At 43.1% G+C, this 14822-nt stretch overlaps 1 protein-coding gene across 2 annotated transcripts; it reads left to right on the top strand.

Moving 5' to 3' along the window:
* Positions 1-1171: 1171 nt before the first annotated feature.
* LOC121542105 (adhesion G-protein coupled receptor G4) lies at positions 1172-13945 on the top strand. Of its 2 annotated transcripts, none has more exons than XM_041851564.1 (27): positions 1172-1257; positions 1342-1439; positions 1576-1640; positions 1744-1795; positions 1946-1983; positions 2192-2340; positions 2579-2683; positions 3148-3224; positions 3323-3387; positions 3524-3569; positions 3714-3754; positions 3903-4051; positions 4276-4399; positions 5038-5138; positions 7396-7600; positions 7955-8123; positions 8291-8431; positions 8528-8653; positions 8963-9008; positions 10722-10825; positions 10938-11059; positions 11275-11543; positions 11689-11794; positions 12064-12347; positions 12843-12944; positions 13105-13260; positions 13403-13945. In XM_041851564.1, the coding sequence occupies exons 1-27, from the start codon at positions 1233-1235 to the stop codon at positions 13555-13557; spliced, it is 3120 nt and encodes a 1039-aa protein (XP_041707498.1). In that variant the 5' UTR covers positions 1172-1232; the 3' UTR covers positions 13558-13945. The 2 variants fall into 2 exon arrangements, with proteins under 2 accessions (XP_041707498.1, XP_041707499.1); XM_041851565.1 differs by having other exon boundaries at positions 3732-3754.
* The last annotated feature ends 877 nt before the right edge of the window (positions 13946-14822 follow it).

The following is a 14822-nucleotide window of genomic DNA, read 5'->3' on the forward strand; positions in this document are numbered from 1 at the left end:
GTTTATTTCAGAGCTGTGATGAACCTTTGTAAGAAACTCCTCCATCTCCTTCTCAGTCTGTCTCTACTAAGCCGTGCCTCTCCCCAGGATCCAGGTAAACAGCTGGCCACAGCACTGCACTGCACTGCACTCAGCACTCACACTCAATTACACAAACAACTGATCAATAACAAGCCATATGCTGACCATTTTTGGAGAAATACTGTATCTGGAAGAGAGTGAAGAGATGAATGGAAATGTGGAAGATAAGTACGACAAACAACTGACAGCAGTCCATGTGCCCTGTGTACACCAGAGTGTTCCAGTGTGAGCTTGTGGGGGGAAATGGCTGACTTTACAGGGGAGTGCAGCTACTGGCAGCTGAGTCCGGACCTCTCCATCCCTGCCCTGGAGGAGCTCAGTGTGTGTGTCCACCTTCAGCAGCACATCAGCACACCGGCCTGGACAGCCTTCATGTACCTCCACCCTGACGGGCTGCAGGCTGAGCTGGGCCTGGCCGGTCAGGAGGGCCTCGTCCACATCTGGCTGTTTGGGATGAGGTGGTCAGCCCCCCTCCACCTCCCCCTGGGCCACTGGCACTACATCTGTATAACCTGGTCTGGGGCATCTCACCAGCCAGCCCTCTACGTCAATGGGAGCAGTGTGGATGTTCCAGCCCATGCTAAGGAATCCCCCCTGTCCCCCTCCTGCTGCAGGCTGGCCCCCAACGGCACACTCACCCTGGGTGTCTCGCACTACGTAGTCCAAGGGGAGATGCATGTGGAGAACGGTACCAACTTCAATGGGAGTCTGTCTCTGTTCCGCATGTGGGGACAGGCACGCACCCCTGAACAGGTGTCTGACCTGAGCTGCACAGAGGGGGATGAGGTGCGCTGGGATGCTGTCGACTGGCTCACCCTGAGGTGTCCTCCAGTCCCAGACTCCCGTCTACAATGTGGTGAGGCAGGAGACCATTTATATTTTATATAGATTTTGATTATCTATACATTTATTTTAAATGTAATTCTCTATGGAAAAACTGATTGGTGTCAGCTATGATTAGCCATTTTATTATTTCTCTGGTGTCCTCTGCTGTTCCTGTTATGTATCTGGACCCAAGTTCAAATATTGATCTCGTATCCAATGGAGCAAACACAGGGTGAATCATTAAACATGTGTTAAACATCAAACTCAAAGCTCTCTGCAGTTACTTTCAGGTCGTTAGAGATGGTTCTTCTACGGTAGATCTGTAGATGATAAGTAGCTACAAGTCAGAAGGTAAATGGTCTAAACACCAAAGCAATGCTTTGTATCTTATACATTGCTTCTGATCAATGACATCATTTTCATAATTTCTGTCAGCCTGGTCTCTATATGAAGTTAAAGTCAAGATCACCATCATCTGCTACGATGGAAACAGTACAGATAAATACAAAGCCAGAGACCTTGCACATCAATGGGTAAGATATTGGGTCACATTTCACTTACTGTTGCACAGTGTTTAGAATGATTCCAGAACTTTTAGAAGAGAGTTCAGAACTCTCCATATGTAACGTTCTCTGTTTTGATGGTTCCATTAACTTTATCTAATTGCAGCTCAGAAAAATATTACCATCCAACAAATACTATTTGTACAGAGTCTCTGTGTCTGTGTCAACCAGGTAAGAAAAGACCCAACTACAAATTTAGTACAGGTATATCATGGATTTATTTATGCAATATAAGTAAATAATCTCTTCCTCTCAATTGCAATCTCCACTGCAGGCCATTTCACACTCTTAACATTGTTGGTGAGACATACGAGGAAGAGGGCCAGGTAAGTGTTGAACTCGACGGAATGATGATCCTACAATACACAGTAACAACAATAACATGATAGTTACAAAGTTAAACATGTATTCTGATGATGATCAGTGCACCTTTTTGAGCACAAATGATAGCATTTATTACAATTTCAATTCCCCAGGACAAACCAAAATTGCGGGCTGAATTCAATACAAACAAGTAAGAAATACTTTATTCTGGTGGTATTCACAAAGGTTCAAGTTTAACTTTTTGAAAAAGGTCTCTATGACACTACTACAATTGTCAAAACATTTACAAAGAAATATACTCACTACCTCACATTTCCAGGAGCTGATTGAAGCTATAGGTTTGGGACTAAAAGGACTTGTGCTTGTTGTTGTTTAATCATTGTTGTATCACCACACAGCTTTGACTGCCTGGTCCACCTGAATGTTATCCCCAGCTCTGATGTCAGTACAGTGCAGAAACAGGTCTCTCTTTTGCTGAACACACATCATAACTCCGGACATCTCACACTAGTGGCTAAACCCCACAGCATCCAAGTGAACGCTGTAGGTAAGACACAAAGCTTTTCAAAAGGAATCCCACCTCTGGAGAGAAAATAATGACTAAAGAGGAAATGTTAATAAGTGATTAGGGCCCTGAGTTTTTCCTGGTCAGGAGGACAAACTCCTGGTCTTATAGATGATCTAGATGAGTGATGTCAATGGTCTTTGGTTCCACTGTGATGAGGAGAACCAATACATGTCTATGGTTCCACTGTGATGAGGAGAGTGATTGTCTTTTTCCACAGAGGACTTCCCCCGAGCCACACACATTCCTCCCATTGACATAGTCACTGAAGCCTCTTCTGACACAACCACAGACCTTAGTGTCACGACTGGTGGCAAACTCTCAGGTTAGTGTGTTCCTCATCTGTTTCAGGAAATGATCCAGTCCATCCCTTCTTCCATCCACAACCAAACTAATTACTGCATGTGATAGGATTTTTACATTGAAAATGTACCCGCTCTCTGTTGGGAGGTGGGTTACTACCTCGAACTTCCAATGTCCACCAGATGCATATGCATTTTGTTTTGCCAGATGTCTAGACGGATTTTCCGTACTTGACGCACATGTGCTTCGCTTTTCAACTAGCTAAAAGCTAGCTAGTTGGAGTCTGTGTGTACTTCTGTTTGTACCACCGCACCGTAAAGCAACGCACGAGTTGAAAATATTGAACTCATGCGGTACACTGAACGCACCGCAGCACCCCCAACGTAGCGTTGCAGACTGCTCCATTGACAATTAATGACTTCCGTCGGAACGCAAAGAGTTTGATGCATCTGGTGGACATGAGGCGTAAACTGTCTTTCATTGCAGACATATATTTCGAGGTTGATGCGAACGTGACCCTTACTGGGTCCTGTGACAATCCGAGACAGACTATCATTAACTGGGTATGTGAGCCGAAAGGACAGCATTTCTTCATTCAAATGCTTGATTTCCTGATGAATCCAGGTTACTAATCACTCTGCCTGTTCTCTGACATGTTCAGCTGTATGGCACTCTACCTGCTGAGATGTCTGTTCTGACCTTCCAGCTTTTGGTAAAGGCATACAGGTATGTATCAGTAAAACACTCACTATATCCCACAAATGGAATCATGGGAGATTTTGCCTGGCTCTTAATACAAACGTCTTAAAGAATAAACAGAATACAGAGTATCAGTTAAATCAGTAGGTGATCTGTCTTTCAGTGTGCAGCATCCATCTCCACGATCAAACACGACTGATTCTGATAGGGTATGTAAATTATTCTCTTGGTAGTTGAGGCAGCAAGACATTTAATTGTGAGAGGTTAACATATCCCCATTGTAAAATGAAAACTACTTTGACCTGCCGCTACTCTGTCTTCACAAATACTCAGGGTCTGTTGGCACTAAATAGTGCCACTCTTTCTTACAGCCTTCCTTGCTCAAAACGTCAAGGTATGATCATAGAAAATAATAAAATAAATATAGAAATAAAATCACAAGCGAGTCAGACATACACTGAGGACAACTAAACACTGCATGTCATTTATAATAAAATGGAGTGAACAATATGTAACTATTTGGTTTCCCCATCCATCCACAGACACGGCTGCCTGTTCCGGGTGCGGGTGACAACGTCATCAAGTCAAGAGGAGACAACAACAAGGATCCGTACCCTGCTGGAGAAGATATACACCAATGACCTTATAACCATAGAAACCAAGTCCAAGGACATCAAGATCCGTCATATACGTAAGCTTTGTTTGAATGAAACAAGACCCATAAAACTCAAATTGAAAGGACTCTGGTAATGTCTAGAGAAAAAGAGGCTTGGGGGTTGAAGAAAAAAAACGGTCGAAAATTGCTTTCCCTTTGATATGAATGATTTGAACTTATTTGATGTGAAAATAGAGCATTTGTCCCTGTGGATTGTGCAGGCGTTGATGCCTTGTGTTCCTTGTTTGCTCCACCGCCAGGGAGTTGTCTTGAGCACCGCCACCAGACCAGACATGGCCTGTTTGTATGGCCGGTCACCTGGGCCCCCCAGACTGCCACGCTGCCATGTCAGGGAGACCCCAGCAAGACAGCTACCAGGCTCTGGTGAGACAAACTGTCAAGCTGACATACTGTAGTCCATTATGATTATTTATGACAAATTACCAATGATGAAAGGCTCTTGTGGTCTCAAAAATGTTGTCTCTCCTGTCATCGAACAGTTTATTTTTTAGAGTTCTATTGTTTCTGGCTCATTGATTTTATAGCCCATTTCATCTTGTTGTCAGAGACTGTGTGCTGTCTGCAACATAATGACCAAGCTGTCTCTCTTTCACACTGGAACAGGGATATTTGCATTGAACGATTATAACAAAATCAATTGATGACTACATCTGGAATACGTCCTGCAATAAAAACATGAATCCGTTAGAGAGAATGAGCAGAGCTAATATTTAAATAATTACCATGATCAATTTTATTATGTGTGTTAAGAATGGAGCCATACTGTTTGCAAGGGATGTGATATTGTTGGTCTCTGAGACACCTGTTCGCCTCCATTAAGATAAATATATGATGGACTGCACAACTATTACTGAGCCTTTAAAAATGCCATATGGATTGAATTACGAGGCACCTAACACTTACATTCAGGAAATATATTATATTAATTGACGTTAATTTTCCTGTCTCTCATCTGTTTGACCATGGGCGGATGACTCCTGCCACACCTGTCGTACTTACAGTCTGTTGGGTATAACAATCAGTTGGGGCATCCCAGATCTGCACCAGTGCCCATTTGTGGTTGAGACCATTACAGACCTAGACAACATTGAAGTCACTCCTGGTGAGTTCCTGGATAGTTCTGCTACGTCCATTTAGAATACAACTTTATTGTCCATATGTTACAACAGATCCCCCCAGCCTTATTCTAAAATTGATTCAATCGTTTTTTCCTCATCAATCTACACACAATATCCCATAATTACAGAGCAAATACAGGTTGTTAGACATTTTTGCTCATTTATAAAAAATAAAAAATAACAATATTTACATAAGTATTCAGACCCTTTACTCAGTACTTTGTTGAAGCACCTTTGGCAGCGATTACAGCATTGAGTCTTCTTGGGTATGACACTACAAGCTAGGCACACCTGTATTTGGGGCGGCAGGTAGCTTAGTGGTTAAGAGCGTTGTGCCAGTAACCGAAAAATCTGTCGATGAGTCCTTGAGCAAGGCATTTAACCCTAATTGCTCCTGTAAGTCGCTCTGGATAAGAGCGTCTGCTAAATGACTAAAAATGTAAAATGTAAAAAGTTTCTCCTATTCTTCTGTCAGGTTATTTTCAGGTCTCTTCAGAGATGTTCGATCGGGTTCAAGTCCGGGCTCTGACTGGGCCACTCAAGGACATTCAGAGACTTGCCCCAAAGCCACTACTGCATTGTCTTGGCTGTGTGCACAGGGTCGTTGTCCTGTTGGAAGGTGAACCTTCGCCCCAGTCTGAGGTCCTGAGCGCTCTAGAGCAGGTTTTCATCAAGGATCTCTCTGTACTTTGCGCCATTCATATTTTCCTCGATCCTGACTAGTCTCCCAGTCCCTGCCACTGAAATGCATCCCCACAGCATGATGCTGCCACTACCATGCTTCACCGTAGAGATGGTGCCAGGATTCCTCCAGACGTGACGCTTGGCATTCAGGCCAAAGAGTACAATTTTGGTTTCATCAGACCAGAGAAGCTTGTTTCTCATGGTCTGACAGTCTTTAGGTGCCCTCCAAGCGGGCTGTCATGTGCCTTTTACTGAGGAATGGCTTCTGTCTGGCCACTCTACCATAAAGGCCTTATTGGTGGAGTGCTGCAGAGATGGTTGTCCTTCTGGAAGTTTCTCCCATCTCCACAAAGGAACTCTAGAGCTCTGTCAGAGTGACCATCGGCTTCTTGGTCACCTCCCTGACCAAGGCCCTTCTCCCTCAGTTTGGACAGTTTGGATGGGTGGCCAGCTCTAGGAAGAGTCTTGGTGGTTCCAAACTTCTTCCATTTAAGAATGATGGAGGCCATTGTGTTCTTGGGGACCTTCAATGCTGCAGACATTTTTTGGTGTCCTTCCCCAGATTTGTGCCTCGACACAATCCTGTCTCAGAGCTCTACGGACAGTTCCTTTGTCCTCATGGCTTGGTTTTTGCTCTGCCATGCACTGTCAACTGTTGGACCTTATATAGACAGGTGTGTGCCTTTCCAAATCATGTCCAATCAATTGCATTTACCACAGGTGGACTCCAATCAAGTTGTAGAAACATTTCAAGGATGATCAATGGAAACAGGATGCACCTGAGTTCAATTTCGAGTCTCATGGGAAAGTGTCTGAATACTTATGTAAATAAGGTATTTCTGTTTTTGATTTTGTATACATTTGCAAAAATTTCTCAAAAACCTGTTTTTGCTTTGTAATTATGGGGTATTGTGTATAGATTGCTGAGGATTTTTTTTAAAATCAATTGGAGAATAAATCAAATCAAATCAAATTGTATTTGCCACATGCGCCGAATTAAGGGCTTGTAAGTAAACGCTTACTTACAAGCCCTTAACCAACAATGCAGTTTTAAGAAAAAGGAAAAAATAGATAAGGAAAAAATAAAATAACAGTAGGGAGGCTATATACAGGGGGTACCGGTACAGAGTCAATGTGCGGGGGCACCGGTTAGTCGAGGTAATTGAGGTAATATGTACTTGTGGGTAGAGTTAAAGTGACTATGCATAGATAATAAACAGAGTAGCAGCAGTGTAAAAGAGGGGGTGGGGTGCAAATAGTCCGGGTAGCCATGATTAGCTGTTCAGGAGTCTTATGGCTTGGGGGTAGAAGCTGTTAAGAAGCCTTTTGGACCTAGACTTGGCGCTCCGGTACCGCTTGCCGTGCGGTAGCAGAGAGAACAGTCTATGACTAGGGTGGCTGGAGTCTTTGACCATTTTTGAATAAGGCTGTTATGTAACAACATTTGGAAAAAGTCAAAGGGTCTGAATACTTTCCGATGGTAGGGGCCCAGCCTAGGATTCGAAACCGTCTACCTTTCGGATTTCAATCAATGTATTATGCTTGTGATGTTTTCAGAGAACGCGATGGATGTGGTAGAGATGATAGAGAGCCTGCTGGAGGACCATCCACACCTCAACTGCACTGAACTTGACACCGTTCTCACGAAACTCAAAAACATTGTTTTCATCAGCTGGATGACCCCACCTCTGGGCAAAGCTATCATCAGCATCATCTCAGACATGTTGGAGTCTAAGAGCTACCTGCAGCATGTCACCAATCAGTGGGTGTTTTCTCTCTGTTCCACTCAGCCCTACGACACAGATCAGGTGGTTAAAGAAATGGAGTGGTGATCAGGAGGAGGCTTTTTCAAAACCACACAGACGAACACGATAGACCTTGAACCTGGTCCAGTATCCACACTAACATACTACTTAGAATGAAGGAATGTATTGGGCTAATGTTAGTATGGATATCGGATCGTAGCCCTAGACTATTGAAGCTGTACGAATTGATAATATGTTCTCTCTCTCTCTCTCTCTCTCTCTCTCTGTCTCTCTGTCTCTTTTTCTCCAGTATGCTCTGCTATCACTCTTCACTGTGTCCTCTTCTCTGCCCCCTTCTCTTTGCTCTGTAGAATACTGAACATTACAGAGATGGTTGGGGACAAGATGTCTTGTTTTTCCCAGACAAATTACACTTTGGTTGCTCCTGCGATGGCGATCTCTGTGGTGGATGTAGATCCTGTCCAGTTTCAGAGCCTCACCTTTGGCGTCTCGTCAACGGCAGAGGGCCTGAACCCTGAGGTTAGCACGAATGAAATACCATACATAACAATAGCTTACCAGCGTTATCCTTCTAAACACGAGGTAATATAACTGCTCTGAGGAATAAAGCCAGTTTAACCATCTGTACAGTCATTGATTTTGAGATGGCATTCTGGTCATGGCCTTAATTCATCTTGGTGTTGTAGATTTATATCAACAAGGATCCATTCAAAGGGACAGTTGCATTAATCTCCCTACCATCAGCCTTGAAGTACAGCTTTCCTCAACACAGTGGTGCCCAGCCGCGGGTTCAGTTTCAGTTTTATGGAATCCCAACTCTCTTCATGGTAACAGAGTTGCACCACAGCAGGGTTTATTATGTCAGAACTGTATTGTATTAAAGGATAGAAGTAAATCCCAATCCTGTTTACTTTCGCTTTCAGAACAACCCGAGTGGGAAGATCCTGAACACTTATGTGGTCTCAGCCAGTGTCACCAATGCCAGTGGCCCCATCAAGGACCTAGAGGAGGATGTTGAGGTGACACTGCATCACCTGATGTCCAATACAGTATGTGGAACACTTACTGCCCTTACAAAAAAAGATTGCAGTTTTGAAACTGCAGTAAAAGTGTAGTAACTGCAGTCGACTGTGGTATTTTGGATGCAGTAATTGCAGAATAACTACGGTGTACTGCAGTTGAACTGCAGTTATACTGCGCTCTAACTGCAGTTACACTGCAAAATTACTGCTGTAAAAAAAACTCTAACTGTAATCTTTTTTCGTAACAGTGACAATAAATCAATTGAACAACCACTTGTAAAATGATCAATCAAACCCATATTCTAGTGCCTGATCCAATTATATTTTCTCTTGAAGCTTGGCAAGGGGGTGCAGTGTGTCTACTGGGACTTCAATCAAAATGGTGGGTCCTATTATAGAGTGCCTTCAGAATGTATTCAGACCCCTTGACCTTTTCCACATTTTGTTACGTTACAGCCTTATTCTAAAATTGATTAAATACAAACAATTCTTCAGCAATCTACACACAATACCCCATAATGACAAAGCAAAAACAGGTTTAAAAAAATGTTGGCACATTTATTAAAATAAAAAAACTGAAATACCTTATTTACATAAGTATTCAGACCCTTTGCTATGAGACTCGAAATTGAGCTCAGGTGCATCCTGTTTCCGATGATCATCCTTGAGTTGTTTCTACAACTTGATTTGAGTCCACCTGTTGTAAATTCAATTGATTGGACATGATTTGGAAATGCACACACCTGTCTATATAAGGTCCCATAGTTGACAGTGCATGTCAGAGCAAAAACCAAGCCATGAGGTCGAACGAATTGTCCGTAGAGCTCCGAGACAGGATTGTGTCGAGGCACAGATTTGGGGAAGGACACCAAAAAATTTCTGCAGCATTGAAGGTCCCCAAGAACACAGTGGCCTCCATCATTCTTAAATGGAGTATGTTTGGAACCACCAAGACTTTTCCTGGAGCTGGCCGCCCGGCCAAACTGAGCAATCGGGGGAGAAGGGCCTTGGTCAGGGAGGTGACCAAGAACCTGATGGTCACTCTAACAGAGCTCTAGAGTTCCTCTATGGAGATGGGAGTACCTTCCAGAAGGACAACCATCTCTGCAGCACTCCACCAATCAGGCCTTTATGGTAGAGTGGCCCGACGGAATCCACTCCTCAGTAAAAGGCACATGACAGCCCGCTTGGAGTTTGCCAAATGGTCTGGTCTGATGAAACCAAGATTGAACTATTTGGCCTGAATGCCAAGCGTCACGTCTGGAGGAAACCTGGCACCATCCCTACGGTGAAGCATGGTGGTGGCAGCATCATGCTGTGGGGATGTTTTTCAGCAGCAGTGACTGGGAGACTAGTCAGAATCGAAGCAAAGATGAACGGAGGAAAGTACAGAGAGATCCTTGATGAAAACCTGCTCAAGAGCGCTCAAGACCTCAGACTGGGGCGAAGGTTCACCTTCCAACAGGACAACGACCCTGTGCACACAGCCAAGACAACGCAGGAGTGGCTTTGGGACAAGTCTCTGAATGTCCTTGAGTGGCCCAGCCAGTGCCCGGACTTGAACCCGATCGAACATCTCTGGAGAGACCTGAAAATAGCTGTGCAGCGACGCTCCCCATCCAACCTGACAGAGCTTGAGAGGATCTGCAGAGAAGAATGGGAGAAACTCCCCAAATAGAGGTGTGCCAAGCTTGTAGCGTCATACCCAAGAAGACTCGATGCTGTAATCGCTGCCAAAGTTGTTTCAACAGAGTACTGAGTAAAGGGTCTGAATAGTTATGTAAATGTGATATTTCAGTTTTTCCCCCAAATAAATTAGCAAAAAATTCTAAAAACCTGTTTTTGCTTTGTCATTATGGGGTATTGTGTGTAGATTGATGAGGGAAACTGTTTAATCAATTTTTAAATTAGGTGGTAACGCAACAACATGTGGAAAAAGTCATGGGGTCTGAATACTTTCCGAAGGCACTGTAAATCACTGAAGAATTATCAAACAAATAAAATCAGAACATTTTGGAAAGAGTATACTTAGAGTTGATTTGTGTGTTTATGTTATCTCAGAGGTAGATCAAGTATTTAGTTTATTTTACTACAGAAGGAAATGGAGGATGGGAACAGCATGGATGCAGGAAGCACAACACCAGTGCTGACTATACCACATGCCTGTGTGACCACCTCACTCATTTTGGAGTACTTCTGGTAATGACCCTCATTTAAATGCACCAAGGCTGGTAACCTTACAAAACTTTATCGAAGCTTTGTTGTCACTATGATGTCATTCTCTACCCCACTGTCCTCACTTGTGTTATAGGACGTATCCAGGACTCCAGTCGACATACCAAATGAGGAAATTCTGACCATCATAACTTATTTGGGCTGTGGTGTATCCTCCCTCTTCCTGGGAATCACTGTATTGACATACACAGCATTTGAGTATGAATCAATTCAGTTACATACTGTACACCCGGCAGTTTAGAGTGGTACTGTCTTCCTATTTTCACACTGTATCATCTTTTCGTCTGTTGTAAAGTAACTTATTCATTCCACAGCCTCCTACTTTTTTTCATACACCTTATACAGAACTATCTACTTGATTCTTGCCCTGTCTGCTTCCTCTCTGTCTCATATCCCCCCACCTTCCCTCACAGGAAGCTCCGCAGAGACTATCCATCTAAGATCCTCATCAACTTGTCTCTGGCGCTGCTGGGGCTCAACATGGTTTTCCTTGTCAACTCCTGGCTCTCCTCCTTTGGCAGCTATGGGCTCTGTGTGGCGGTGGCTTCCACACTGCACTACTTCCTGCTGGCCTCTTTCACTTGGATGGGCCTGGAGGCTGTGCATATGTACTTTGCCTTGGTCAAAGTCTTCAATGTTTATGTGCCATCCTACATCCTAAAGTTCTGCGCGCTAGGATGGGGTGAGATCAACGTCTTAGTTCAATTAGAACATTAGCAAAATGTTTTTTTTTTTTTTTTTTTTACTAGTTAGCAGTATTCCCCTTTACTTTTATAAATTGAACCATATCACCTGTTCTCCTTCTCCATCTTCCTCCCCTCTTGCAGGAATCCCTCTGGTTATGTGTTGCCTTGTTCTGGTTATGAAGAGAGAGTCTTACGGCAGTTCCCTCGGCAGTGAGTCCATAGAACCACTGGATAACCCAGATGCGTTGTGGGTATTAGATTCATCCTTCCGTAGTTTATCGTTCCCGGTCACTATCATTAGATGAGCAGCACCTTTTTTCTGACACTTAATGACATGTATCTGACACTCTCAGTGTCAACTCAAGTCAAAACTTTATACAGTTAAATTAAACAAAGTGTAGATCATGGATGACCATTGTGTGGTACTAGTGTCTGTATAGTATATCTGTGTATTATAGATTCTGGACTGAGGTTGTTATTCAGATGTGTAGACAAATCCCTCTCTCCTATTATCAGCTGCTGGATCCAAGATGAAGTGACTTTCTATGTGTCTGTGGTGGGCTACATTCTGCTGGTGCTGCTGTGCAACATGGCTACCTTCGTTGTGGTCCTGGTCCAGATCCGCCACATGCGGGTCAATCAGCCAACCGGCATCCACAGCGGCCTCTTTCTGCAGGACCTGAAGGGGGTGTCCAGTCTCACCTTCCTGCTGGGTCTCACCTGGACTGTGGCTTTCTTCGCCTGGGGGCCAGCCAAGGTTCCCCTCATCTACGTCTTCTGTGTCCTGAACAGTCTGCAAGGTGAGTGACTGCTGCCAAGCAACAGGCGTTTGTCTGTTTAAGTCATAGGGTATAAGATATAGGGTATAACCTGATGCAAGTTCATCCCTTTAACCTTTTACTGCAGTGGGCTAAATCAGGGTCACGCAGAGTGATTATTGGTAGTCTTAAACAAATCTACTTTGAAACAAAAGTATACACCTCACACACGTACGATGTCAGATATAGAGTTGAAATGTATTCCATTTTCAGCTTGCATCCCTATATTACACGTTACAGTATATACATCACAGAAGACTGAAATATAACAAAACTGTTTGACATAGAAACACTGGATTTTATTCGTTTTCTTTTAAATAATCTTTATTAATTATGCAATTATGAAAAATATTAATAACATTCCACCCATGAGTCCAAAGAGGGCGCTTTTGTTAATTGACTACAGGAAAGGGCTACATCATAGGGTATTGGGTATATAGGGTATAACCTGATGCCAGTGTTACCACTGTGTTTCAGGGTTCTTTATATTCCTGTTCCACTGTCTGATGAAGGAGAATGTGAGAAAACAATGGAGAATCCATTTGTGCTTTGGAAGCTTAAGACTTCAAGAATACTCTGGTATTTGCAATCACATTTCAATATAACTTCCTACCACCCAAATCAGAAATGAAATTACTCAGTTTGACCATTGTCAGATTAAATGAAATGTTTACAAAAAATACATTTTTATGTTGATCTGAAAATAAAAAGTTGGAGATGTATAACTTGTCTTGTTCAGAATGGAGCCATACTGCCACAGTTGGTGCCAAATACAGGCCTAACCCTCTGGTGCGCATGCCTTCTGTGAGGTCCATCAAGTCCAGTGCCACAGACAGCACATCTGCCTCCTCCGACTCCAGTCAACGACAGGTCTCCATCAGAAGACCTAACTTGGGTGAGATCCCATTATTTCCAAGCAAGAATCATTCTGATTTATCATTATTCTATGACTCCTATGAGGACATTATCATGAGTGATTAGAGAGACAGTGTTTAGTGTATAAATATATGTTCTTCTTGTTTCCCCCTGGTTGGCAGACCTCGTGTATGTGAATAGCTTTGCACTACCACGCGTCCAATGCAACGCCACTCCTCTTCCTCACAAGAGGGCCTCTTTCCCAGAGGAGGGGAACTACGAGGGGCCCACTTGGCAAGACGGATCTCACCCAAGACATCGGCTACCCATCCCTTAACACCTTTCAAATACAGCAGGGAGGAACACCTTTTAATTTGTGCTAACAAACAAAGATTGTAAGTCAACTTGTGCAATCAGCGTGTGCAATCTGAAATATCAGACATAGCTTGCTTTTGTCTGACTTGGCAGCTTGTGCTTTGACTCAATCTTAATGGGACATGAATGCACTTGTGAAGGAAGTGCATTTGTGAAGGAAGTTTTGGACATAATATGAATGTTTTTATTTTATTCTTACATTGGAACAAATAAAAATGAAGTTCATTGTGATGATCTAGCTGATGTCCTGATGTCCATCCTTACTGATATATTAATTGTACTGAAGGTGTGACAAATTAGACTAGTCTGTAAACGTGTGTAAAACTGACAATAAATGACATTGACTGCAATCATTTTTAAAATATCGGTATTTGTGTCAGCATCAAAGTATTATGTGAGAGGAAAAATACAAGTATGCGCCTGAAAAATTGGGATGGAAGCACTGACCCCAGTTATTTTGTTGATTTGTGGTGAAAGGGGTGGTGCTCTCTACTGTTATAGCCTATATTGACAAGATATTCGCGTGACCGTGCTAACAATGGAAATACATGTCTCTCAAGGATGGATGGCAGACGAGATTAGGTGGAACTATTCTAGCACAGATTGAACAATGAGCCAGGCATTTCCACTCAACACCAATGGTGATGAGAGGAAGCCCAGTCAGAGAGGAAGAGGCGAATGGAGAGAGATAACTGGGTCAAAAATCTGTCTTCTCCAGCAGGTGGTGTTGTTTCGTTTCTTTCCCTCACCAAGCGAGGAGTTTTTGTATGGAGGTCAATGAGAGTGTGTTGAATTTGGTCAACACATTTTTTATGGTTTATTTGCTACTTAAGGTTTATTTAATCTAATAGAAGTTTCAGTACTGCTTAGGTTGTTACAAGTGTACTGATATAAGTAGGACATGTGACATCCTTGCAACAAGAAAAAAACACTTTATATTGACATGAGGTTAGTAGCATAGCCTCTCTCTCCATTGAATACATTTGGTTGATGTCAACAACCCTCATCGAATATTCAAAAATGTCTTAAAATAGCGAGATTTATCCACCAATCCAAATAGAGGAATAGGCGGGAGCTTGACAGCCTGCCATTCCACTCTGTGGACAATTAATAACATTGTTAGGGTGGAGACATAGGTATCTTGTCATTATATCCAACTCTCTGGCCCAGTGGCTGGCAGTGGGAGAAGATGGAGCAAGATGGATTTTGGCCGACATTCTGCAAATT

This window comes from Coregonus clupeaformis, chromosome 27, assembly GCF_020615455.1.
Source record: "Coregonus clupeaformis isolate EN_2021a chromosome 27, ASM2061545v1, whole genome shotgun sequence".
Lineage (NCBI taxonomy): Eukaryota > Metazoa > Chordata > Actinopteri > Salmoniformes > Salmonidae > Coregonus > Coregonus clupeaformis.